We start from the raw sequence: 26,524 nt of genomic DNA on the forward strand, positions 1-26,524 counted from the left end.
ATTATTGAAACCAGTGTGGGCAATCACAGCGTCCTTTTAAGGTATTTAGTGGGGAGGGGGCTCTCGGGTATCTTTGTACCATCAGTACACATGTCACAGGCCTTGAGACCTGAGTTGCTTTTGTTTCCTACTCTCTACTCTCCCTCCCTATGGGTGTTGACTCCCAGTGGGGTACATTTTCACAGATGCCAAGCATTCTCCCAGACCTTTGCTAAATGGCGAATCAAGACATCAAGCGTCAGTAGACTATTCCACCTTGAAACATATCACAGCTGAGCCTGATGCTCATCTCATTCAACCTTCACACAAGAATGTTTTCCAGGTAATGATCAGGAACCTTAGCTAATTTTTTGCATCACACCTTCCCCATCACTCTCAAGAGACTCAGATACTTTGTCTCCTCCTGTCCCATTAATGGCTGACTTCACAGCACTAACTGAAAATAAAACTTGGGTTCTGCTCAATGTGTTGATCATTGCCCCAGTATGAGGTATGGACCCCGTTCTTCCTTATGCTAGTGGTGTCTTTGTAATTATGTAGAGTACCGAGGTCAGTGATGATAGGTAAAAGGTCTGATGGCACTTTATTAAATACCCACATACTCGCTCCCAGGCACATCTGCATTTTCCATCCTGCACTAGATGGGTTGTGATGGTAGCAGAGTTCCTGACAGTAACCGCTGCTGCTGTTTTAGTTGACATTCACGTAGAGATTTGGAATGTCTTTACAGCAGGCATCTCACAAAATTGGATACACAGGAGTGTTTGAGTGTTGTGGGATTTATCTCTGGTGCATGACCGCAAGTTTTCAAGCTGAGACCTCCTCCATTCAGAAAATGAAATGTGTATTACGTTGGTCTAGATGCTAATATGAAATGCTAGTGATAATGAATCCAGTCTTGATTGCTACTTGCATACTGATATTGTGCTGCTCAAGACTTCCAATTGAATACTTGATCAGCCATTCAGGGATGCTTCACTCCAGCTCGTTTTTAATAGTTTTGCTCTCAATCCAGGCGAACAAGTGCCTGAAGATGGCAGCCAAAGTCAATGGTTTGGAAGATTGCTTTGGGATTCCCACAATGTCAGCTTAGTGCTTTGGAGCTTCAGGTATAGCACATATGGCCTACTTCTGGAGATGGTTATTAATTTTTTAAGTTTCTTTCTCTTTCTTTCCTTAAAAATACTGACTCTCACTGAGGTGCAGAGTCCTCTGTCCTCAATTTTTCTTGCTCAAGTGATCATTCTTCACATGTGAGATCAATGGCTGAGTGGAGCACATCTCTGCCTAGTCCTACCCTTGCTATGATCACAAGCATCAAGGTGGTTGAATTGCCTGGAAGATTTCTAGCTCCCTAACCCAGGGCACTGAGGACACCCCACTGCCAGTACATTTTACAGACTGTTTATCTCTTTATTGAGCACATCCTGTACCTAGCCTGGGGATGTTTGCGACTGAGACTAGGTGTCTTAAATGGAAAGATTCCATTCCCAGCACTGAGATCCCTCACCATGAATACAAATTCATCCAGGAATATTAAATTAAAGAGAGAGAAATGTCTTGGCAAGACTGAACGGTTGTGATACTAAGTACTGATGCACTGTTGTTTGTTTTGTCCAGGACGGTGTGAACTGAAGGGCTCACTGACTGGCAGTAATGCTGGAATTACCAGCCTTGAATTTGACAGCACGGTAAGTCGGAGTTCACCTATTTTAATGACGTTTTCTCTGTCCTTGTCAAAGCTACATGTTATTTTACTTTTTACAAAAATGCCCCTCTTCTTTCAAAATAGATTTTGTAAGTATTGCCAGTCCTCCAGTACCTCAACTAAATTGGCCGTTCTTCATGTGTGAGCCAAGAGGTACTCAGTCTACAGTCAGTTTACCATGAGGCAGGATGGGGATTGTTACCACTGAGCCTGGTCCTGTCCCTGTCTCTGTCCATCACCTGTATTAGCATTCACCAAGATGGTGACCAGGGCCAGGAATCAGGGAGTACATAATGAGGCAGTGACAAGGGAAATCTAATGTGTGTCAAATGGATGGTTTGTGGTCTTGACTGGTTGATGGGATTTTGTGGAAGGAGTTTACTCTGCAGCAAACCAGTGTTATAGTTGACCTAGGAATATTTAAAACTAATTTTTCCCCCTTGTCTACAACACATGCAAACACATTGCCCAGGGGCACTGAGGATAATTTTAGTTCCAACTGCTACCCTGGATGAATTAACGATATAAACTGCAGATGAAATGAAACAGAAACTGCTGGAAAAACTCAGTAGGTCTGGCAGTATCTGTGGAGAAAGACAGAGTTAACATTTTGAGTCTGTGTGGCTCTTCGTCAGAGCCTTGAAACGTACTCGAAACGTTAACGCTGTTTCTCTCTCCACTGATGCTGCCAGATCTGAGATTTTCCAGCATTTTCTATTTTTATTTCAGATTTCCAGCACCTGCAGTATTTTGCTTTTTGACTGCAGATGAGTCTGCCATGGTTAACATCACACAGTATTAGCCATGGTATGCTCTGTTTTGGTGATGTAGCTCAGTTTGTTCATACAATATTAAGATAATGGTCTTTTTTTCTCAGGGTGCATACCTGCTAGCTGCCTCCAATGACTTTGCTAGCAGAATTTGGACTGTGGATGATTCCCGGCTACGGGTAAGTAGAAGTTGCTTGAACCTGCTCTCTCAATCTACTCTTGTTTTTCTGACCTAGAGATGTTTGGTTTCTTCCATACCCTCCCTGAGTAAAGGTCTTGTGATGCTTTATTCTTGCTGTGAATGGAAATAAATTTGAAAGTGAGGTTACGTTCATATGATAAACATTTACCTAGTTTCTAAAGAGAAAAATGCTTAATGACCAGTGTTCCTGGATGGTCCACCAGTGGGCGATCGTAAATTCGGAATTTTTAACACCTCTTTACCACCTCTATTCTAATGAAAAGGCCCAGGCCCTTTAATTTACTAAGCCTTTCATATCTAGTATCATTTCGGAGTTTTCTTCTGCACCTTCTCCTGCATCCCCTCCGTGGCTTCAACATCCTTCCTAAAGTAAGGCCTAAAACTGGGCGATTATTCTAACAATGCCCTGGCCAATGATTTGTGTAGGTTCACATGATGGTTATGCTTAATTGACAAAACCATGTAAAGCTGCCGTACAGAGGTCAGTGATGATAGGTAAAAGGTCTGACTGCACAGGGCATTACCCCACGTTCTCACTCCCAGGAAACCCTTCAATTTCCATCCTGCTGCAGATATGCTGCGATGTTACAGGGGTTCCTGATAGTAATTGATGCTACTGCTGCTTTAATCAGTTTGAGAGATTTGGAACATGTCTGCAATGTGCATCTGCCATAATTACCCCCACAGGAATGTTTAGAACTGTGGGGTTTGTTTCTGTTGCCTGACTGCAAACTGAAAACTGAGACCTCATGTACTAAACCTTGCATTAGAAGGAGTTTTGCATCTAACAAAGCATGATGTCTGGTGTGTGACCTCAGTTTGTTTCGTATGTGTTTTAAGTTTTGTGGGTAGCATGCACTTCCTGTAACACGGTCCTGTCGCACTGTGCTGATTTTACTGAGCAATATTTGACTCTTCTTTGGTACTGAAGAGAGGCAATGGAATGATAATGGTGGGCATGAGTACAGTGGGAGAGGGGATTGCTGGATGCGGGACACCTCGGGAATGAGTACAGTGCATGGTAAGCAACGTCTAGGTGAAGTGTTCAGTTCAGTGCAGTCCAGTTCAGACAGTATCGTATTGGACTCAAAAATGTTAACTTTGTTTCTCTCCACAGATGCTGCCAGATTTGCTGAGTTTGTCCAGCACTTTTTCTGTTTTTATTTCAGATCTCTATCATCCGCAGTATTTTTTTTTATTACCTAGGTGCAGTGTTTATGGATTTGAAAGTAAGAGAGGTGGTTCCTAGGGTGCAGTGGTTAGAGTCCTGGCTTATCCCAATGTGGAGAGAAAAACAGAGTTGACATTTTGGGTCTGTCACCCTTTGTCAGAACTGGAAAATGTAAAAGGCTCAGTAATTGGGTAGTTTAGGCATTGCACAGAGGCTGTTGGGAAAGTGTTACAGGAAGTATTTGGTCTATACAAGATTTTGTGGTAAGTTTGAGGATATCCTGTTTCATAAGAACAAACATTATAACATTGAAAGCATATTTTCTGCTGAAGCGTAGGTACGTGTCTTTTGTGTTTTTAGCTGAGTGTAGTGGGGGTTTATTTAAAACAGCCTTGTTCCTGCTTGACCTGAGAATCATTATCAGCATGCCTGTCTTACCAGTGACCTCCAGCAGAATTACTGCTTGACTCCCACTCACAGAGTAAATTGAGATTTGGTGCTATTCTCTTTATTTTATTCCTGTATGGGAAAGGGAGCGCTGTTGGCATCTGGGGTTTTTCCAGCTCCCAAGTCAAAGAACCCATTAAAATAGCACTGGAGCTCCCATTTTTGTCTTAACTTCCTGTGGGAAAGTACCTAACTCCCACGTAATAAGTCCTCTTGGTGGTATGACTAAAATCGGGCTCAATGCTGGAATCACAGTGAAGTGGGAGTGACTGCCCTTGACATTAAGATAGCATTTGACTCATTGTGGCATCAATGAGCCCTAGCACAACTGGAGCCAATGGAGGAGGAAAACTCTCCACTAGTTGGACTCATACCTAGAACAAAAGAAGCTGGTTGTGGTTGTTGCAGGTCAATCACCTCAGTTCCAGGACATCACTGCATGAGTTCCTCAGGGTAGTGTCCTAGACCCAACCATCATCGTCATCAATGACTTTCCTTCCATCATAAGGTCAGAAGTGGAGATGTTCGTTGATGATTGCACAATGTTCAGCATCATTTGCGACTCCTCAAACTGAAGCAATCCATGACCAAATGCAGCAATACCTGGGCAACATCCAGGCTTGGACGGACAAGTGGCAAGTAACATTTGCCCACATAAATGCCAGGCAATGACCAGTCTCCAAAAAGAGAATCTAACCATCACTCCTTGACGTTCAATGGCATTACCATTGCTGAATCCCCCCCTTATCAACATCCTGGATGTTACCATTGATCAGAAACTGAATTGGGCTAGCCATATAAATACTAGGGCTACTATATAAATAGTAGGTCAGAGGCTAGGAATCCTGTGGCAAGTAGCTTACCTCCTGACTCCCCAAAGCCTGTCCATCTTCTACAAGGTACAAGTCAGGAGTGTGATGGAATACTCTCCACTTGCCTGGATGAGTGCAGCACCAGCAATACTCAAGAAGTTTGACACCATCCAGCACAAAGCAGCCCCATCCACAAACGTTCACTCCCTCGACCACTGACATACAATAGCAGCGGTGTGTACCATTTACAAGATGCACTGCAAGAATTCACCAAGTCTTAGCACCTTCCAAACCCACGCTACCATCTAGAAGGACAAGGGTGGCAGATGCAGGGGAACACCACCACCTGGAAGTTCCCCTCCAAGCCACACACCATCCTGACTTGAAAATACACCAACGTTCCTTCACTCTAGTTGGGTTGAAATCCTGGAACTCCCTCCCTAATAGCATTGTGGGTGTACCTACACCACATGGACTGCAGCGGTTCGAGAAGGCAGCTCACCGCCACTTTCTCAAGGGAAGTTATGGATGGGCAGTAAATGCTGGCCTAGACAGCGAAGCCCACATCACATGAATGAATTTTTTAAACTGTCAGCCCTGTGTCCCATCACTCTTGTGGGTGGCTTTGAGCAAGCTCTGAGTTTTTGTTTATAAACAATGCTTTTAATTTCTTTGGAGAAAAGGCTATGTTCAGGGTCGCACTATCTCCTCTGAGACACAAGATTCCAGGTTCAAGTCCCACTCCAGGGCTTGGGCACTAAAATCAAGACAGACACTGAGGTTGTACTGCACTTTTGGAGGTGCCTCATTTTAGCTGAGATGTTAAACCAAGGCCCCATTGCCTACTCGGCTGGATGCAAAGAATTCCAAGGGACTATTTTGAAGAAGAGTAGGGAGTTATTCTTGGTGTCCTGGTCCATATTCTTCCCTCAATCAGCATCACAAAAGCAGCTTATCAAGTCTTTATTGCATTGCTGTTTGTGGGAGTTTGCTGTCCGCAAGTTGGCTGCTGCCCTTCCTGAATTACAATAGTGACTACACTTCAAAAGTATTGACTGTAAAGTACTTTGACATGGCTGGTAGTCATGAAAGGTGCGATATAAATGCAAGCCTTTTTGTTGAGAGCAGAGCAGTGCAGAAAGCTGATTGCACTTTTTGTATGTTATAGTTTGACTTCTTGCTCCTTGTGCTTCCTTTTTCCGTAACAGCACACGTTGACGGGACACAGTGGGAAGGTGCTATCTGCAAAATTCCTTTTGGACAATGCCCGGGTAGTGTCGGGCAGCCATGATCGAACGCTCAAGCTGTGGGACTTGAGTCGTAAGATTTGTAAGTGTTGTTGGAGTGATGTGAAGAAAAAGTGGCAAGAAACAATTTACAATGCAATGCTTCTCCTTCCTATCCAGTACAGCCACAGGCCAAGCTGTGTTTTTGTTTGGAAACAGCTTAAAGTAGCTCTGTCAGTAGCTGAGCGACCTAGTGACCACAGTAGCAGTGAGGCATAACCGCCAGAAAATCACAAGTTTCATTCCCACACGTTGTCGAGGAAATTAATTTCACCAAACAGAGCCATTCCTGAGCTATGGAAGAAGAAAAGTAACCAAGGTCCCTATTCCTAATCATTTTACAGTAACTCCAGCTGGATCATGCTTGCATAAAAATGGGGTGCAGGGCACGATTGGGCTTATGCTTTCCGTGATTCAATAGCCCACTCTTTCCCTCTTGTCAACATGCAAGGTATGGGTAGACCACTGGACCCGGTGGAATGTTACCTCAGAAAGGGGTAACGCCTTCAGTGGAGGAGAAGGACAAATTAGAAAATGACGGGGGAGAGGGGTTGTGAAAAATGAAATGCACAGCAGTCCACCGCTAGCCGAAGAGAAAATACATTCCAAGACAGAAAACTTCAGAACCGAAATGTTAACCTCTTTTGACTTGTGTGCATTCTAGCAATTTCTGTTCATACATCTGGTATTTGTGTCTCCTTTTCACAAAGTTGCAGGTGAAATGCAGATTGGAGACGATGTGCCTTCCTCTCCTTCAGCTCATTTATCTAACCACCCCTGCACTCCCACCATCCACAAGCCAACAGATGAGACTCTCACTTGCAGATCAATTAGACAGCTCATCAACCCCTGGCTGATGCTTGCGAGCGGCAAGTGCTTGCAAGCAGCAGATAGAGACCCAGATCAAAGTAGCAACGTGCAGCATGATGATGTATAGAAAGAAGTGGGGGAAGTGTTCTATTCCCCAACACCTTGACTAGCACAAATATTAGTGCACAAGTCATTTGGATAAAAAACAAAATTAAGCTCTTAAGGAATATTGTTCCATCTTATTTCCATCTCTTTATTCAGTGTTCACCCCTTCTGTTCCAGGTATAAAGACTGTATTTGCTGGTTCGAGCTGCAATGACATTGTTTGCACTGAGCAATGTGTTATGAGTGGGCACTTTGACAAGAAGATTCGTTTCTGGGATATCAGGTGAGATGTTTATGATGGGTTTCTCTCCAGAATCACTTAGTGTGCTTCAGAAAATTTATTATGTTATTGGTCCAAAAGGCAATCTAATGTAGACTGGACAGTTTATATGACTGTTTACTCTGAGACTTCTCTCAAGCCTTTAAAGGAGCTGATGAGTATGCATTTGAGTTTACCGCAAACTGCAGAAGCACGGCCAAAAGTTCAAGAACAAAAACAGAAAATGCTGGAAAAACTCAGCAGGTCTGTGTAGAGAAAGACAGAGTTAACGCTTTGAGTCCTTATGACTCTTCTTCAGAACTTTTAACCAGAAGTTCAAGGTTTGAACAAGGAAGCTGCACAGAAAGTTGTGCAGAGCCTGGTGAACATGGGGTGGGTTAGTGGATGCAGATAGCCTGGAGAATTTTATGCAGGTTTACCTAAGAAAGAAATAGCAGCAGGCATAGGCAGTGGGGGCCATTGAGCCTGTTCTGCTATTCAGCTAACATGGCTGAACGTTAGCATTAAGTTCACTTTCCTGCCTATTTCTATATTCCTTGATTTCCTGAGTGACTAAATGTCTTATCAGTCTCAGTGTTAAGTATACTACATCGATCAAGCATCCGCAGCATTCTTGGGGGAAAATTCTGAGTGAAGCAGTTTCTCCTTGTCTCAGCCCTGACTGGTTGACCCCTTATCCTGAGATGCTAGACTCTCCAGCTAGAGGAAACAGCCTCTCAGTGTCTATCCTGTCCGGCCCTCTCAGAATTTTATACATTTCAATCAGATCACCCCTCATTCTTCTAAGTGCCAAAGGATATGGACCCATTTAGATAGATATTTAAGGGAATGGCTAACTGAGAAGTATTAGTTTTGGGACTGGTGGACTGCAAAGCCTTTTTCAGTTCTCTACTTTTCCATATAACAACACATTATAACAATATGGACATTGTTACGATTATGAGGTTTATAAGATTATATTTTGGGACTGTGGATTTAAATTTGGGGTAAATGAAAGTGGTGATGTGACCTGTCCTGCAGTCCACCTGACAATAAGCCTGGGCAGTTTGATTGTTAGAGATGAAAGGAAGTCTTAGATTTTTTTGGGGAAAGAAGGTACAAGGTATTTATTCTTGGAGACAATAGCAGCAGGCTGTGAGTTTGCATCGAGTAGACTCTTGAGTCTCCCAAAGTCCCAGAAAGGTGTTTGAAGGTACTAGTTGTAAACAGTTGTGCTGGAAACTGTCCGTTTAAGTCTTAAGATAAAAGGCAGTTAGGATCAAGGATAGCTAAATAGCATTTCTACTTAAATACAAGTTTAGTATCACATTGCCACGGGGAAGAGGGCAGAGGAAGCCAGTTTTTTGAGATCAGATTACAGACTTCCCAACAAATCAATTAATATCACAGGCAGAGAACCAGCAGAGGTTGTGTGTGGTTAGCAGAGAAAAAACTGCTTGGCGTTGTGAGCTAGCACAGCTGGATGTGGGAAGGAGACTCTTGTCGGGAAGTTGCATCCTGCAGCCTTGCTCTGGCATGGCCAGGGCAAGAAGAATCATCGGATTTACTGCCGGTGGTGAATTTAAGAAGCTCTTCGAAAACTGAGAAAAGTGCCTGGTGACAGTCACTCGAAGCTACTACTTGGGGAAGCGGAGATACAGGAATCCACTGGAAGTTGGAAGCATCTGTTTTCCAAAAGGACTGTAATTCTGTGGAGAGTGCATTGTGTGATAAGTATAAAATGAGATGTTCCTCTCTATAGTTTAAAGCATAAGTTGCCTACAAAATAAGTATTTTAGTCATTTGTTACAGTAAAAGTTTTAAACTGTGAAATCTTGTCATGCAGTTCTTTCAGCTAATAACTTGAAGTACAAATCTCTTTAGAATTTGTGGTCTCTCTGGAGATTGTAACAATACCATTATTGAATGACCAAGGAGCGAGACATTCTAGCTCCATGAGTAACCTAATGCTGGATCTCCACAATCCCAGTATAGTATTAATTTTATGTGCATTTTTTATTTTGTGTCTACTCCTCTCCAGGACAGAGAGTATCGTGCGTGAGGTGGAACTACAGGGTCGTATCACGGCACTTGATCTCAATCCAGAGCGCACAGAACTACTCACCTGCTCTAGAGATGACTTGTTAAAGATCATTGACCTGCGCACAAATGTCACCAGACAGTCCTTCAGGTAATTGTAAGGGGTAACCCAGGCTTCTTCAACTCTTTATGACTGGCGAACAGTGCCTGTCTTCCTGTTCATACCAAGGAATTACAATATAAGACTCTTTACATTTAGGAATGTTTATATCTAAGGATTCGTGTCCATATATTTTTTTAATTTGCTCATGGGGTATGAGCATTGCTGGTCTTGCCAGCATTCATTGCCCATCCCTAAATGTCCTTGGGAAGATGGTGATGAGCTGCCTTCTTGAACCTTGGCAGATGATGTGTTGCACGTACATCCATCGTGTTTTTAGGAAGGGTGTTCCAGAGTTTTGACCTGGTGGCAGTGAAGGGACGGTGACACAATTCAAAGCCAGGATACTGTTTGGTTTGGAGGGGAACCTGAAGCCGGTGGTGTTCCCATGCATGGATATGGACAGGTTAGGTGAATTTGGCAGGTGGCGCTTAACATGGATAAGTATGAGGTTATCTGTTTTGGTCGAAAGAATAAAAAGGCGACTTGTTATTTAAATGGAAAGAAACATAAGAAATAGAATGCTTCAGTGCAGAGGGATCTGGGTGTCCTCATGCATGAATCGCTGAAAGCTAGTATGCAGGTACAACAGATATTAAGGAAGGCAAATGGAATTTTGGCATTTATTACTAAAGGAATAGAATATAAAAATGGGAAGTGTTGTTGCAACTGTGCTAGGCATTGGTGAGACTGCACCTGGAGTACTGTGCACAGTTTTGGTTCCCCAACTTGAGGAAGGATGTAGTTGCATTGGAGGCGGTTCAGAGGAGGTTCACTAGATTGATTCCAGAGATGCGGAGCTTGTCTTATGAGGAGAGATTGAGCAGTTTAGGCCTATACTCGCTAGAGTTTAGAAGGATGGGAGGAGATCTAATTGAGGTATATAAGATTGCTAAAGGGGATAGACAAAGTAGATGTGGAACAGATGTTTCCCCGTGGGGCATTCTAGAATGAGAGGCCATAGTTTTAGGCTCAGAGATGGTAGATTTAAATCTGAGATGAGGAGGAATTACTTTTCTCAAAAGGCCGTGAATCTATGGAATTCATGACCTCAGAGTGCAGCGGATTTCGGGACGCTAAATAAATTTGAGGAGATACAGATTTTTAATTAGTAATGGGTTGAAAGGTTATGAGGAGAGGGCGGGAAATTGGAGTTGAGGCCGAAATGAGCCAGGATCGTATTGAATGGCGGTGCAGGCTCGAGGGGCTGAGTTGCCTACTCCTAGTTCTTATGTTCTTATTTGCTGCCCTTCTTCTAGGAGGTAACGGTCACAGTTTTGGAAGATACTGTCAGAGGTACTTTGCCAAGTTGCTGTAGTGTATCATGTAGGTGGTACACACTGCTGCCACTGTGTGCCGTTTATGGAGGGAATAAGTGTTTAAGATATGTGGAAATGAGGTGCTGATCAAGCATCTGCTTTGGCTTGGGTGGTGTCAAGCTTCTTGCGTGTTTAGGAACTGCACTCATTTAGGCAAGTGGTGATTTTCCGTCACACTTCTGACTTGTGCCTTGTAGATGATGGACATGCTTTGGGGAGTCGGGAGGTGAGTCACTTGCTACAGAATTCCCAGCCACAGACCTCTTGTAGCCATAACATTTATATAGCTAGTTAAATTTCTGTTCAATGGTAACTTCCAGAATATTGATGGTGGAGGATCTGGTGATGTTAATGTCTTTGAATGTCATGGGGAGGTGGTTAAATTCTAGATGGAGATGGTCATTGCCCGGCACTTGTGTGGCATGAATGTTACTTGCCGCTTATCAGCCCAAGCCTGTGTTGTCCAGGTCACTGTGTGTGAACATGAACTTCTTCAATAACTGAAGAGATGCAAATGGTACTGAACACTGTACAGTGTCAGCAAGCAGCTGACCTTAGTTGGAGATTATTAATGAAGCAGCTAAAGATGGTTGAGCCTAGGACACTACCCTGAGGAAATCCTGCACCAGAATTACTATAAACATGTAGGGATTGGTGTCCTGGCCCATGTGGTTGGTTGTCCCCCTTTGGAGCATTTTTTTTCATTCGTTCAAGGAATGTGGGCATCACTAGCAAATTAAGCATTTATTGCCCATCCCCAATTGTCTTTGAGAAGTTTGCGGTGAGCCGCTTTCGTGAACCACAGCAGTTCATTTGGTGAAGGTACTCCCACAGTGACTTTTAGTTGCAGTTTGATACAGCTGAGTAGCTTACCAGGGCATTTCATGGGCAGATAAGAGTTAACCACATTGCTGTGGATCTGGAGTCGCGTTTAGGCCAGACCGGTAAGAACAACAGATTTCCTTCCTGATGGTCACGAGTGAACCAGATGGGCTTTTACGCCAGTCCAGTGAGTTCGTAATCATCATTACGCATTACTGATGCTGATATTTTCTTGCAGGTTTTTGTTTAATTAACTGAATTTAAATGCTGCAGATGTTGTAGTGGAATTTGAATTCTAGATAATTTTGTCATGGCCACTGGATTAATAGCCCAGTAACATAAACGCTGTTACTGTACTTCATCAACCAATGTGGATGATTGTTGCCTGTACCTCTGCTGCCCTGACTGTGTATGATCTCTTTTCTGCACAGTGCACAAGGATTCAAGTGCGGGTCGGATTGGACAAGAGTAATGTTCAGGTAATTGAGCTCTAACATGCTTTGAATATCTGCTAGTTCACAGGTCATTGTGATTCAGTGAAAGAAGAGAAGTATGGAGGATAACACACTCCAGATGCATTGGGGGTGAGGGGATGTCGGTTGTTTTGGGGCGCCGAGTGGAGTTGACGGAGAAATCAGTGGCACCAAGTGTGTCGGGGGTGGGGGGGCAATGTCGGTTGAGGGGTGGGACACCTGGTGGCAACAGGCTTTGGCAAGATGCACCAGGTGGCATTGGATATATAGCAAAGTGCCATTTGTATCAGGACACAGTGGAGGACTTGATTTAGGAGGGATTCATTTTTTATGGGTGTCCCCATGAAATATTGACACACTGGCAAACCCCTAATGCTGTTCTGACATAGCCTTTGAAGAGGGAGCATCTCTTAAATTTGTACCACATGGCCCCTCGAGCCTGCTCTGCTATTCAATAAGATTAGGCTGATCTGATTGTAACCTCAATTCCACATTCCTGCCTGCCCCCCCAATAACCTTTCACCCCCTTGCTTATCAAGAATCTATCTGCCTTAAAAAAATATTCAAATGCTCTGCTCCCACTGCCTTTTGAGATGGAGAGTTCCAAAGACTGAGAGAAAAAATTTCCCCTCATCTCTGCCTTAAATAAGCAACCCCTTATTTTTAAATTGTGATTCCTAGTTCTAGATTCTTCCACATGAGGAAACAACCTTTGCAGATCCATGCTGTCAAGACCCCTCAGGATATTATATGTTTTGATCAAATCGCTTCTTACTCTTCTGAACTCCAGCAGATACAGGCCTACCCTGTCCGGCCTTTCCTCATGAAATAACCTGCCCATTCAAGATATTAGTCTAATAAACCTCCTAGAAGCTGCTTCCAATGCATTTACACCCATCCTTAAATGAGCAGACCTATACTGTACACAGTACTCCTGATGTGGTTTCACCAATACCCTGTTTAACTGAAGCATAACCTCCCTACTTTGTATTCAATTCCCCTTGATAACATTCAATTAGCTTTCCTAATCACCTTGCTGTACCTGTATATTAATCTTTTGCGATTCATGTACTAGGACATGCAGATCCTCTGCAACTCAGAGCTCTGCAATCTCTCACATTTAGATAATATGCTGCTTTTTTGCACTACCTGCAAAAATGGACAATTTCACATTTTCTCACATACTCCATTTGCCAGATCTTTGCCCACTCACTTAACCTATCTATATCACTTTATAGCCTCCTTATGTCCTCTTCATGACATACTTTCCTACCTATCGTTGTGTCATCAGCAAATTTAGCAACCATACATTTGGTCCCTTCATTCAAGTCATTTATATAAATTGTACAAAGCTGAGGCCCCAGCACTGATCCCTGTGGCACACCACTCGTTACTTCTTGCTAACCAGAAAATTATCATTTATGCCTGTTTCTTTTTAGCTAGCCAATCTTTCAGCCATGCCAATATGTTACCTACTACGCCTTAAATTTTTATTTCTGCAATAACCTTTGACTTTAATTAATGCCTTCTGGAAATCTCAGTACAGCACATCCACCAGTTCCCCCTTATCGACAGCACATTTTATTTCTTAAAAGAACTCCAATAAATTGGTTAAACATGACTTCTCTCTCACAAATCCATGTTGACTCTGCTTGATTACCTTGAATTTTTCTAAGTGCCCTGCTATAATGTCTTTAATAATGGCTTCTAACATTTTCCCTATGACAGATGTTAAGCTTACTGGCCTGTTGTTTCCTGCTTTCTGTCTCCCTTTTTGAGTAAAGGAGTTATATTCACTATTTTCCAATCTAATGGAACCTCCCCCCAAATCTAGGGAATTTTGGAAAATTAAAACCAATGCATTAGCCATCTCACTAGCCACTTCTTTTAAGACCCTAGGATGACCACTTGTCAGCCCGTATCTCCAACAATTTGCTCAGTACCGCTTCCCTGGTGATTGTAATTTTCTTGAGTTTCCCCCATCTTTTTCATTTCCTGAATTTCAGCTATTTCTGGGATGTTACTTGTACCCTACCTGGTGAAGACCAATGCAAAATACCTGTTCCATTCACCTGTCATTTCCTTGTTTTGCATTATTAATTCCCTTGACTCACTTTCTATAGGACCAAAGCTCACTTTGTTAACTTTTTTTTAAATATCTATAGAAAGTCTTATTATGCCTTTATATTTCTACAAAACTTTCTCTTGTGTCTAATTTTTTCCCTTCTTATGAATCTTTTCTCATTCTTTGCTGTTTTTTATATTTAGTCCAATCTTCTGAACTGCCACCCATCCTTGTGCAGTCATATGCTTTTTCTTGAAGTTTGGTATTATCTTTAACTTTTTTAGTTAACTACAGATGGTGGGTCCACCCCTTAGAATTTTTTTCCTTGTTGGAATGGGTCTATTCTGTGTATTCTGAAATACCCCCTTAAATGTCTGCCACTGCATGCCTGTTGCCCTATTCCTTAACCTAATTTGCCAGTTCACTTTAGGTAGCTCGGCTTTCATACCCTCATAATTTAATTTTAAAATTAAAAATTAAAAGTGGGTCTTAGACCCACTTTTCTCTCCCTCAAACTGAATGTAAAATTCAGTCATATTATGATTGCTGCTACCTAGATGTGCCTTCACTATGAGGTCACTAACTAATTCTATATCATTGCACAATACCAGGTCTCGTATTATCTCTGGTTGGCTCCAGAATGTGTTGTTCTAAGAAACTATCCTGAAAACATTCTGTGAACTTCTCATCTCTGCTACCTTTGCCCATCTGTTTTTCCAATCTATATAGATTATGAAACCCCATGATTATCACTTTACCTTTCTGGCAAGCTCCCATTATTTCTTCCTTAACACTCTGCCCTATCATGGGGGTACTGTTAGGGGCCGTGTACACCCCTCCCACAAATGACATCTTGCTTTTATCATTTCTCATCTCTACCCAAACTGCTTCTACATCCTGGTTTCCTGAACTTGGGTCATCCCTCTCGCTTGTGCTAATATCATTGTTAGTTAACAGAGCCACCCCTCCACCTTTTCCAAGCTTCCTGTCCTTCCTAAATGTCATGTACCTTTCAGTATTCAGGTCCCAGTATGTCATCCTGCAGCCTATCAGATTATACTTTTTTATTTCTGATTGAGCAATCAGTTCACCTGTTTTGTTTCAAATGCTACGTGCATTCAGATACAGAGCCTTTAGTTTTGCCCTTTTATTAACCCTGAATTCCTACCTGAACCAAATTCCCAACTTCTCACTCAATCTACTCGGTCTCACTTGGGCGTAGTTTTGTGTACCATGCACTCCTTTCTGCCTGGTGGCAAAGCTAAACAGGTCCCACTGACATCTGTTTGAGCCTGTGTCAGATCTGAGACATCAGCCAACCTGGCCAGGTAGCTACTCCTCAACCCCCCTCCTACGGCACCTCCCCATGCGAACGCAAGATATGCAACACCTCCCCCTTCATGTCCAAGGGCCCAAACACTCCTTTCAAGTGAAGCAGCATTTCACTTGCGGTTCCTTCAACTTAGTCTGCTGCATTCGTTGCTCCCAATGCGATTTCCTCTACATTGGAGAGACCAAACGTAAACTGGGCGACCGCTTTGCAGAACACCTGCGGTCTGTCCGCAAGAATGACCCAAACCTCCCTGTTGCTTGCCATTTTAACACTCCACCCTGCTCTCTTGCCCACATGTCTGTCCTTGGCTTGCTGCATTGTTCCAGTGAAGCCCAATGCAAACTGGAGGAACAGCACCTCATCTTCCGACTAGGCACTTTACAGCCTTCCAGACTGAATATTGAATTCAACAATTTTAGATCTTGAACTCCCTCCTCCATCCCCACCCCCTTCCCCGTCCTTTTTGTTTTTTCCAATAATTTATATAGATTTTTCTTTTCCCATCTATTTCCGTTATTTTTAAATTTATACTTTTTATGCCCTTTTCGTCTTATTTCACCCCACCCCCACTAGAGCTGTCTGTACCTTGCTTGTCCTGCCATCCATTCTTAATTAGCACATTCTTTTAGATAATATCACCACCTTCAACACCTCTTTGTTCTTTTGTCTGTGGCATCTTTTGGTTACCTCCTCCTATCACTGCTTGCTTGTCCCAACAATCACCCCCCTCCCCTTCTTCCATCCACCCCCCCCCCCTTAAACCAGCTTATATTTCACCCCTCTCCTATTTGTACTTAGTTCTGTTGAAGGGTCATTAGGACTCGAAACGTCAACTGTACTCTTCTCCGCCGATGCTGCCAGATCTGCTGAGTTTTTCCAGGTATTTTTTATTTTTTGTTTCGGATTTCCAGCATCCGCAGTTTTTTGTTTTTATATCTGGCCAGATAGGGATGTACTTGCATAACTGATGGTCTTCCAACAGCTTGAAGAATCGTGGTCAGAACCACAAAGGCAAGTAGAGTTGATCTTATATTTTCTTGTTGCTGTTATAAATGAACATAACATAAATTAATTGAATAATTAGGAGCAAATGATGCAACCTGGTGCAGCCAATAATGTAACAGATCAGATTCAGGGAATTTTCTGATGTGCATCTATTCTGCAGATTTTTAGTCCAATTTTGAGCATCATGCTGGTGATTAATGGATGCTTAGAGTATTTGACAGCTGTTGACTGTCTTAATCAGCAATCTAGCCCATTATTTTCACCCAGTGCCAAAAAGCCCACTTTTTTCTTCATTCTTGGATGTGGGCATTGCTGGCAAAAGTTGCCTGGCACTTAAGTGGACAGTCAGAGCCAACCATGTTTGCTTAAAACTGGAGTCATACCTGAGCCAAACTTAAGGGCATCAGGCTTCCTTCCACGAAGAGGTTTAGTGAAGCAGTTTTTTTTAAACACGGCTTCATGATCACTTTGACTGATAACCAGCTTTGTATTTGTGAAATATTTTTCAGCTGAATTCAAATTCTCCAACTGGTTTCAGGGGGTTTGCACTCGCTTTTACTTGATTAACATTCCAGTAACAAATCAATACCCATACCCCTTGTCCCATTAAGCCTTCCTGAAGCTTTCATGGATACAGCTGATCAGCAAAATAAACAGCTGTGTCACAGATCCTCAAACTGCATGACTCAGTAGAGCTTCTTAATGTCACCCTCATGATTTCAATTATTAACCCTGCAGTGTAGCATTGACCTAGAGCATAATGCATGCAGCTTGTATTCAAGAGGATCCAGCCCTCTGAAATCACTCAACACCAATTCATGCTCTCTTCTTCCAGCCCGGATGGGAAGTTTGTGGCTGCTGGGTCTTCGGATGGAACAATTTATGTGTGGGGTGTCGAATCTGGGAAGGTAGAAAGAGCCCTAGGAAAGCACCACAGGTTTGTTAGACTGGCTGCTGAGCAAGTGCTGTAATGGTTGCTTGTAATGTTATGTTCACCACCCGCCCAAATGCGTACTTGACTGAGGGACCTTTCGCTGCCTTCAAGCAACTGGGCTGTTATGAGTTCAGCTATTTAAAGTGTTCGTTCGGCAGCATTTCAGTTGTATTCCAGTATCCTGTCCTCATCTGAAGGTGCCAGCTTTTGCTGGGGAGCAGTGCCAGTACCCTGCCCAATTGGCCTTTCTTTATGTGTGAGCCTATGTTGCCAGTGTCCAATAGGCTGAGAAGGGCATTGGAACTGACCTCATTACTGTCCACAACTGACATCCCCAGACAGGCATTCGCCAAGGGGAGTTAGTCAGAGGTGTAATCCTAGCTAATAGTTAATTCCCAACCCCTGCCCTCCTCAACAGGAAGTATTTTCTTAGGATACTACTAGAGTTAAACCAGCTAAAGTTGCATACTTTATTATCACAGAACTTTAGTGACAACACTTCTGAGTTCCATCAGAAAACTATGTTAGCTGCCAGGAGTACTGCGGCCTGCCTGCTTCAGGAGTAAGATTACTCAGTCTGCAATGGGTTTGACATGATTCCTGATCTTGCAGCACTAGGTTTGCCATGTTGGAGCTGCCGAAACCCCAGAGGTATCCTGCTTATTCCTCCCATCCCCACACCCCCAAAGGAGGATAGTCACTCAACCATCAGAATGCAAACCCAACTCCAGTGAGATTGACAAAAAAAATCTGCTTATTTGCTCCACTAGCTCTGCATCAAAAAAGCACTAAGAGCACTCTGCAGCAACATCACTGAGCAGCCAAAAGAGCAGTTGCAGAATCCACCTTTTCTCCCTGTACCTTTCACTTTCCCCCATCTGATTAATTGTGCTGTTTACTGTACAGCAGATGGAGGTACAGATATTTAAAGGAGTTTTGTCCCTCTTCAGGTTCCCAAGCTGTGCCAGTTAAGCTCTGTGCATAGCACTTGACCCCTGGGTCAGAGGGTTATGGATTTGAGCTTCAATTCATTTTTGTGTGTTAAACCTAAAATGAATCTGTTGCTTATGGTGTGCTTTGAGAGATCCTGATGACATGAAAGGCAATATCATATTGCAATTTCTCTTTTCCATTTCCTTTTTAAGTGGCATTTTTTTTCAAACTTCCCTCCTTATTCTTCTGAAGAGTTTTATGAGCTCAGGCTAGCGAAGGGCAGAAGGTGGGACGCAGCCGGCTCAGCGAGGGGTGATAAAGTGCTGAACAGAATCTCTAATCCTTACTCATACTTTTTCTTTTGTTCTCCTCCTCCCCTTCAGCTCTTCGGTAAATGCAGTGTCGTGGTCGCCATCTGGAGAGCATGTGATCAGTGTGGACAAAGGAAGCCGTGTGGTACTTTGGTCAGAGGCTTAATTTGATGTGACCGTAAGATGGCCAGGCGGTGCTCTAATACGCAAGCAACTTCCAGCCCTCGCAGGAGATTGGCCGGTGGCACGCTCCAAACCATAGCACGCGGTGTGGCAGAGCGAATATCCTCCCGTATATTAGCAACACTGGAAGGGCTTTCGCACAACGACGGTGAACTCTTGTATATTTACAATCATTCGTGAGAAGCACGGTCTCCACCTGCTGGAGTATAGCGCTTTAGGAACTATATGGAGGATCTGTGCTGTGTACCAGCTGCTGTGATCGACTTTGGGATGTAGAGCCATCCTACTTGACGTGGGTTAACCACCTCAGGTGCCCAGTTGTTTACTTTGCCCTTGGCTTCCATTTTCTTGCTGCCACATCAATGGCAGGGGTTATTACCATTCTGTGTGCTTTGCCCCCCCATCCCTACACTCCCCCTGACCTGGATAAGTATGTTTATCTTTATTTCTTTGGAGGACATGGGAAAGGAATGTTATTATATAGAGTGGTTACAGATGATATGTGTTTGACTATTTAAGTTCTTTGGGGAAGTGGGTTGAAGTGATATTTGGATGTGCTGTAATGATGGGGGGAGGGTGAAGTTGTGTAATTTGCTTTTCCTTTAGGGAGCTCTAAACCACGTGTGAGAATGTTTCCCCAAAAGAGCAATTTAATACCTGTGACCGAAAGAACCAGCAATTCTTTCTGGATTTGTTTTTTGCATGTGGGCGACAATGGAAAGGCTGCATTTATTGCCTACTCTCAATTGCCCTAAGCATTGAATTGCTGCATCCTTTGGGGTGATAAGTATGGGTCATGAGCCACTTATCAGTGATCTCAACAAATGGGGAATATGCGCACAATGGCACTGGTAACTGAGCTACACAATCTCTGTGTTTATCTTCAGCGACAGACTGATATGTTGGGTCAAGGCCTATTTAATCACACCCTCTTTATCTTCAGTAACCACTGATCAATCTCCCTTCCCACTCTCTATTTAATTTTGAATTCTTTTTTCCATAATTTTCCCTAGTTAACAATGTTTGCATTTTGTTACATATTGCTCAATCTTCTTTCCCTATTTATGTACAGTAAGTCAATCTCCCCACACCCTATTTAATTTGTACGCTTTGTACAGGGGAGCAGCTTCCAGTCTTTGCACTTTTGAATGTGCATTTCTGGAGCAGTCAGAGCAATCTTGGGTTCCAAATGTCTCTTCTGAAGACTAAGTACTGAGGATGTTGCCAGCATAACACTTATTATACAGATGACTCTGATTGGAAAGTATGGACATTGGGTGGGTTAGGGGAGTGTTTAGCTTCACTGATCCCATGTTCTGCCAGCACTCACTGTCTAGGCACGCACATTTAAACTGAGCTCTAAATGATACAGGAAGGCATCTATGAAACTGTACGCTAACAGGAGGTGGTGCCTTTAGAAGAGGAGAGTAGGAAGCTGTGTTTAAGATAAATGTACACTAACTTCAAACAGCATATGTTATATTGGGATTGATCATTTCTAAATATAAAGTAAAATTGGGCAAGAAGCTCCAAAAGATGTGTGCCCATTGTAACTTCATGTGGCTCAAGCTCAGATCTAAGTTTCTAATGAGCTACTGTATGTAATCCATGCCAATTCCAGCTCTCATTACCAACAGGCAATGCCAAACTGAAGAACAACCAGTAATCTGTTACCAAGCAGTGTTTGCACTATTCAGCAGCTGACTAATGACATGTTCACAGCTACTATTTGTGCTTTGTACAGATGCTCAGTGATTACTGAGATGAAAAGAAAAAGCTGCACAGAACAGCAGACCCTTGGGCGGCGGAGAGGTTGGTCACGAGAGACTCTCTGCCACAACCGACACAGGTGCTAGAGACAAGATTGTAGTCTGCTGTGAGGTGGGCTTCTGGAATCTGGGTTCAAATTTGGTTCTGACCAATGGGTTGAGTCGAATGCGCCCTGTGTGGAATGACACTCGCAGCTCAGCTTCTATTGGGTCCAACTCCGCAGCAGAATATTACCCATAATTTGCACTAAATTGACAGGTTGAGAACCTGACATGAGACATGGAAAAACTTTTCAGCAGCACAGTGGAAGTACTCCACCTGAGGTTATGGGGAAATCATTTTGTTCATACTAACCCATGCTGTACCTGGCCCAGGAGTGCTTTGTGGAAAAGTGTAAAGGGAGCTTTACTCGATAACACTTGTGGCATATGACCTGGGAGTGATCAGGACATTGCAGAGGAATCTTCATTGTGCATCTAATCCAAGTTGTGCATGATCCTGGAATGCTTGATGAAACAATGTCAAGGGGGCAATACTCTGTATCTAAGCTGGGAATGCTTGCATCAGTGTAGTATTATTCTGTATCAAGCCCATACAGAACCCGAGCTGAGTCTGGTAAATATAGAGTAAATCTCAGTTCTAGTGTGTTCAGCTTTACTTTCAAATGTGCACTCACCGCAATGTTGGGAGAATGTTTGTGCTGGGCCCAATTTTCATCAAGAACTGAGACTTGGCAAACCCAGGTCACGTGAGTTTAAAGTATTTTTTAAAAAGGACAAACTATCAGTTTTTCATCCAATCAATCTTACTGAATTTAAACTCAAGTTAGTAAAGGGCAGGAGCTAATCCACTGCATCATCCAGTCCCACATTTAATCAAAATAAAATCTTCAACAATAGTCTCCATATATCGAAAAGCAGAAAACTACAGATGCTGGAAATCAGTGAAATAAAAACAGAAAATGGCTGGATATACTCAGCAGGTTGTGGCAGCTCCTGTGGAGAGAGAAAGAGTTAACATTTCAGGTCTGTGACCTTCCATCAGAACTGGGAAAAGTTAGAAATGAGCAAGGGATGATTGGGACAAGTACAAAAGGAAAGTCTGTGCTAGGGTGAAAGGCAGGAAAGATTGAAAGACAGAAGAGTTTGTCTCCTAGAGCCAAAGAAAATAATGATGAGGCAAGAAAAGAAATAAGATGTGCCTAGAGTAGGTGTGCTACTAACTGCAAGCAAAAGATAGGGAAAAAAAATAAAATATACAAAGGAAAGGAAACAAAACAGGCACCGAGATTATAGTCTGAAATTGTTAAACTCAATGTTGAGTCCTGAAGGCTGTAAAGTGCCTAATTAAAGATGAGAAACTGTTCCTCAGTTCACCAGAGGAGCCTTGAAGTACCAGTTCTTCGCTGCTTGCCCATCACAATGAGTTTTGGTAATGCTGAAGGAGCTGTTCATTCTGTGTGCATCAGCCATGTAGCTCTGTTCCATGTGTGATAACACTCATATCAATCAACCTTTGAATCTAGTTTCTGGCCCCATCTTTATTCCATTGCAAGCAGAACATTTACACCTTCTGTAAGATCAAGACTTCATACTTTTCCCTCACAACTGCACATTAGATGTTCAAACATCTGGAACTTTCCATTACTACGTGGAAGAGAGTTCAGTTTGTTGCAAATGCCCTTTACACATACAGCCTGTTGTCTGTGTGGACCACTCAGAGTTGGGAAAAGAGCAAACAAGTGTCTCCTGCTGTAGTTGAACTCACAGATCCAAAACCTTCCGTGGCTACTACAGTTTTACCAAATGCGCTATTAAGAAATTGCTTGCACTGTGACTGCAAGCAGATTCATGTTCCTGCCCTTGGGTGGAGAGCAACAATGGCAGGGTCCGACCTTTGCTCTGTGTGTGTAGTTGAGAGGCATGTTTCAATTACCTCGTTTGTATCGATGCTTTAAGAGTACTCTCCACAAAGTCTTATTTGCACTTTATATTTTTTTCTGAAGAACGTGGCATTGTAATTGCCTCGTTGCCTGGCTGGGATTCAGCTCACTTGTTATGGCTGAATCCCATGTAATCACCACCAACTTGCTCTGTAAATCTGCCAGTGCTGCTTCATTGCAAATGTTTTTTTTAAAATAAAGTGAATTCTAAAAGCTGCATCTGTGTTAGTTCTGAATTGCCATTTCAGCTTCAGGCGATGTTTTCTCTGTTTAAATTTGTTTATGTGTTTGAGACAATTTGAGAGTGAAATTTTTAAAGTGTCTTCCTCACGCTCCTTTTCCTCTCCAGCAGCTGACACTGTCTCCATGGTTAAAATCTGCACATAGCAACAGGGCATGGTTTTGGTGTGTTACTGGGTGGCATAGAATGATACAGTACAGAAGCAGGCTATTTGGCCCATTGTGCCTGGGCCACACAGCAGAAAAGTGTGGATTTGAAACGCTGTTTATGCTGAGTTAGCTGTTCTCCGCTGACAAACTGTGGTACTGCAATTGACCATAGTGCCTACAGGGTAAGGGCAGTGAGGAATCTCAATTCCTGATCACTACATCGTAACCACCTCCTGTGGGGAGGAGTGTGTTTGTGTATGTTGAGTGAGGACAAAAATGGATGTAATATTCATGTTTGAATATCTTGCCACCACTCATCATATCGGCTCATGTTGGCACTGGTCACTTGGATAATTCATGGAAAGTTCGAGCACTGGGCCTGTTTTTCATTTGATCCTTCATGTCTGTGTCAGCTCTCTGCAAGAGCAACTCACCTCATCTCACTTCCCCGCCTTTTCTCTGTTACTTTGCAATTTTTTTTCTCGATAATTATCCAATTCCTTATCAAAAGCCACGATTGAATATGCCTCCACCGCACTCTGAGGCAGCGATTTCCAGATCCTAAACTCTTGCTGGTGAAAAGCTTTTCCACATGTTGCTGTTGCCAGTCACAGATCGGTGTCCTCTTGTTATCGACCCTTCTGACAATGGGAACACATTCTCCCTATTGATCCTGTCCATCCCCGTCACGATTTTGAACACCCCTATCAAATTTTTTAGTCTCTTTCCAAGGAGAATAGCCCCAGCTTCTCTAATCCATGTAGCTGATGTTCCTCATCCCTGGAACCATTCTCACGCGTCATTTCTCCACGTTCTCCAGTGCCTTCCACAAGTGTGGTGTCCAGAATTGGATACACTGCTCCAGTTGAGGGTGAATCAGTGTTTTATACAGGTTTATCATAAATTCCTTGATTTTGTACTTTCTCTTTTTATAAAGTCCCAAGATCCTGTATGCTTTATTGACCACTTTCTCAAGCTGCCTTGCCACATTCAATGATTTATGTGCACATGCTCCCAGGTCCCTCTGCTCCAACAGCCTGTTTGGAATTGTACCCATTATGTTACCTTTGCTCATTCTTCCCACCAAAATGAATCACTTCACAATTCTCTTCATTAAATTTCATCTGCCCATTTCACCAGCCTGTCTTGAAAGTTTATCGCTATCATCTTACAGTTCAAAACACTTACAAGTTTTGTGTCATCTGCAAATTGTGAAATCCCAAATCTGGGTCAGTAAAGGCAAGATCTAATGATGCACCTATCCTGGCTGGCTGTGTGTACAATAATTTTCCTTTTGAAGGCCCTCTGCTGTCCTATGTCTAGGACTCCGATTTGTTTCCAACCCTGACAAAGAAATATAGAAAATATAACTTCTGCCGGGGATGAGGATATTAACCTTGAATGTGAAAAGGTTAGGAAGAACCCTTTATGATGAGACTCAAATAATGTAGTAAGTGTCAGACTTGGCTTGGTGCAAGCACATGGTCCAAGCCACATGCCAAAGACTTGAACATGTAAACTAGGTTGACATGTCAGTGGAGCACTGCATTGTCAGATAAGACATTAAACTGATGCCCCGTTTTACTCTTGGATGGATGTAAAAGATCCTATAGTCCTGTTCAAAGAAGCACATCGGAATTTTCCTGGCGTGTAATACAAATTGCAGATAGTGTAGTTTGAGGCCCTGGATCAATTTAAATGTGGAAATGGCAGGGTCTGGTGAACAGAATATGGGCACCGGAGTTCTGGATGAACTGAAACTTCTGGAGAAGAGCCTGGCCGGGAAAGTATTGGAATAGTCTGGTCTGGAGGTGATAGCAGCATGGAGGAAGTGGCAGATGCATTGAGGTTGGAGTGGAACTGGGCGATGATATGGAGCTAGAAGTAGGCATTCTTGGTCTTGGAGACGATGAGGTTGGAAGCTTATCTTGGGACTAAATAGAGAAATAAAGTTGCAATCTGGGCCAGGGAATGTTTTTGAACAAGCAGGAAATAAGAACCTGACCTTAAAAAGTACTTCCCAAATTGAAATCCATTTTTCTAATCCTTGCCTCCAGAAGTGAAGATATCCAATCGGCCATCTCCTGTTCTTTAACTCTAGGACCCTGTAGCACAGGTTTTGATCATTTTGAACAGTTCTTCATCTTCATTCTTTCATTTGATGTGGGCATCATTGGCAAGGCCAGCGTTTGTTGTGCATCCCTAATTGCCCTTGAACTGAGTGTCTTGCAAGGTTATTTCAGGGAGCAGTTAAGAGTCAACCACATTACTGTGGGTCTGGAGTCAAGTGTAGGCCAGATCAGGTAAAGCAGGGAGATTTCCTTCCCTAAAATGTCCATGAGTGAACCAGATGAGTTTTTACAACAATGATGGATTCATGGTCAACATAACTGAGGCTAACTTTAGAATTACATATCTGTTAATTGGATTTAAATTCCATCCGCTACCATAGTGGGATTTAAATCCATGTCCCCGCATTAGCCTGGGCCTCTGGAATACTAGTCCAGTGACATTACCACTACGCCATCATCTCCCCTCATCTGCTACTGAAATCCTATCCCTGCCCCCATTTCCTCTGGACTTGACTATTCCAATGCACTCCTGGCTGTCTCCTACGCTCTACCCTCTGTAAACTAAGAATCTGCTGCCATGTATTAACTCATAGCAAGTCCCATTGCCCAATCATCCCTGTGCTTGCTGATTTAACATTGTTTTCAAATCCCTCCATAGCCTTGCCAATACCCCACCCCATCCCATATCTGTAATCTCTTGCAACCCCATAATTCTGCGAGATATCTGAACTCCTCTAATCATGGCCTGTTGTGCATTGCCAATTATAATTGCTCCACCATTGGTAGTCGTATCTTCGGTTGCCTTGGCCCCTAGCCCTGGAATTTCCTTCCTTCACCTCTCTAGTTCACATGCCTCCTTCAAGACATTTCTTAAAATCTACCTCTTTATCCAAGTTTTTGGTCAACTGACCTGATATCTCCTTAAGTGTCTCAGTGTGACATTTTGTTTTAGAATGCTCCTGTGAAATGCCTTGGGGCAATTTGTTACATTAAAGGTGCGACATAAATATATGTTGTCTCTCTCCATTAACCTTTATGATGCATCTCTTTCTATCTAATCCCAATACTCCTTACATCCCATGTCTCGCAGCTGCCACACACCTTTTTCCATTCAGGGCTGATTTCCTCTCCTTTCCACAAACTCTCTTGACTTGTCCATTATTGCTCCTCTTCACTGACATTTCATAATGAACAATACCCAT

The 26,524-nt window shown here is 43.0% G+C and overlaps 1 protein-coding gene and 2 non-coding genes across 6 annotated transcripts in view; all 3 read left to right on the forward strand.

Annotated features, from left to right (window-relative positions):
• LOC121288561 (autophagy-related protein 16-1-like) overlaps positions 1-23,077 on the forward strand; it is a 58,167-nt gene extending 35,090 nt beyond the window's left edge. For all 4 annotated transcript variants that reach the window (XM_041207184.1, XM_041207159.1, XM_041207169.1 and 1 more), the window contains 8 exons: positions 1,621-1,691; positions 2,586-2,657; positions 6,319-6,439; positions 7,489-7,594; positions 9,612-9,761; positions 12,343-12,390; positions 17,623-17,724; positions 19,038-23,077. In XM_041207184.1, the coding sequence (XP_041063118.1) occupies positions 1,621-1,691; positions 2,586-2,657; positions 6,319-6,439; positions 7,489-7,594; positions 9,612-9,761; positions 12,343-12,390; positions 17,623-17,724; positions 19,038-19,131 (764 nt within the window). In that variant the 3' untranslated portion in view covers positions 19,132-23,077. The remainder of the gene's footprint in view (positions 1-1,620; positions 1,692-2,585; positions 2,658-6,318; positions 6,440-7,488; positions 7,595-9,611; positions 9,762-12,342; positions 12,391-17,622; positions 17,725-19,037) is intronic.
• LOC121275535 lies at positions 549-820 on the forward strand. Its single transcript, XR_005942499.1, has one exon.
• LOC121275537 lies at positions 3,161-3,427 on the forward strand. Its single transcript, XR_005942500.1, has one exon.
• Positions 23,078-26,524: the final 3,447 nt, after the last annotated feature.

The sequence above is a fragment of the Carcharodon carcharias genome, chromosome 2 (genome assembly GCF_017639515.1).
Source record: "Carcharodon carcharias isolate sCarCar2 chromosome 2, sCarCar2.pri, whole genome shotgun sequence".
Lineage (NCBI taxonomy): Eukaryota > Metazoa > Chordata > Chondrichthyes > Lamniformes > Lamnidae > Carcharodon > Carcharodon carcharias.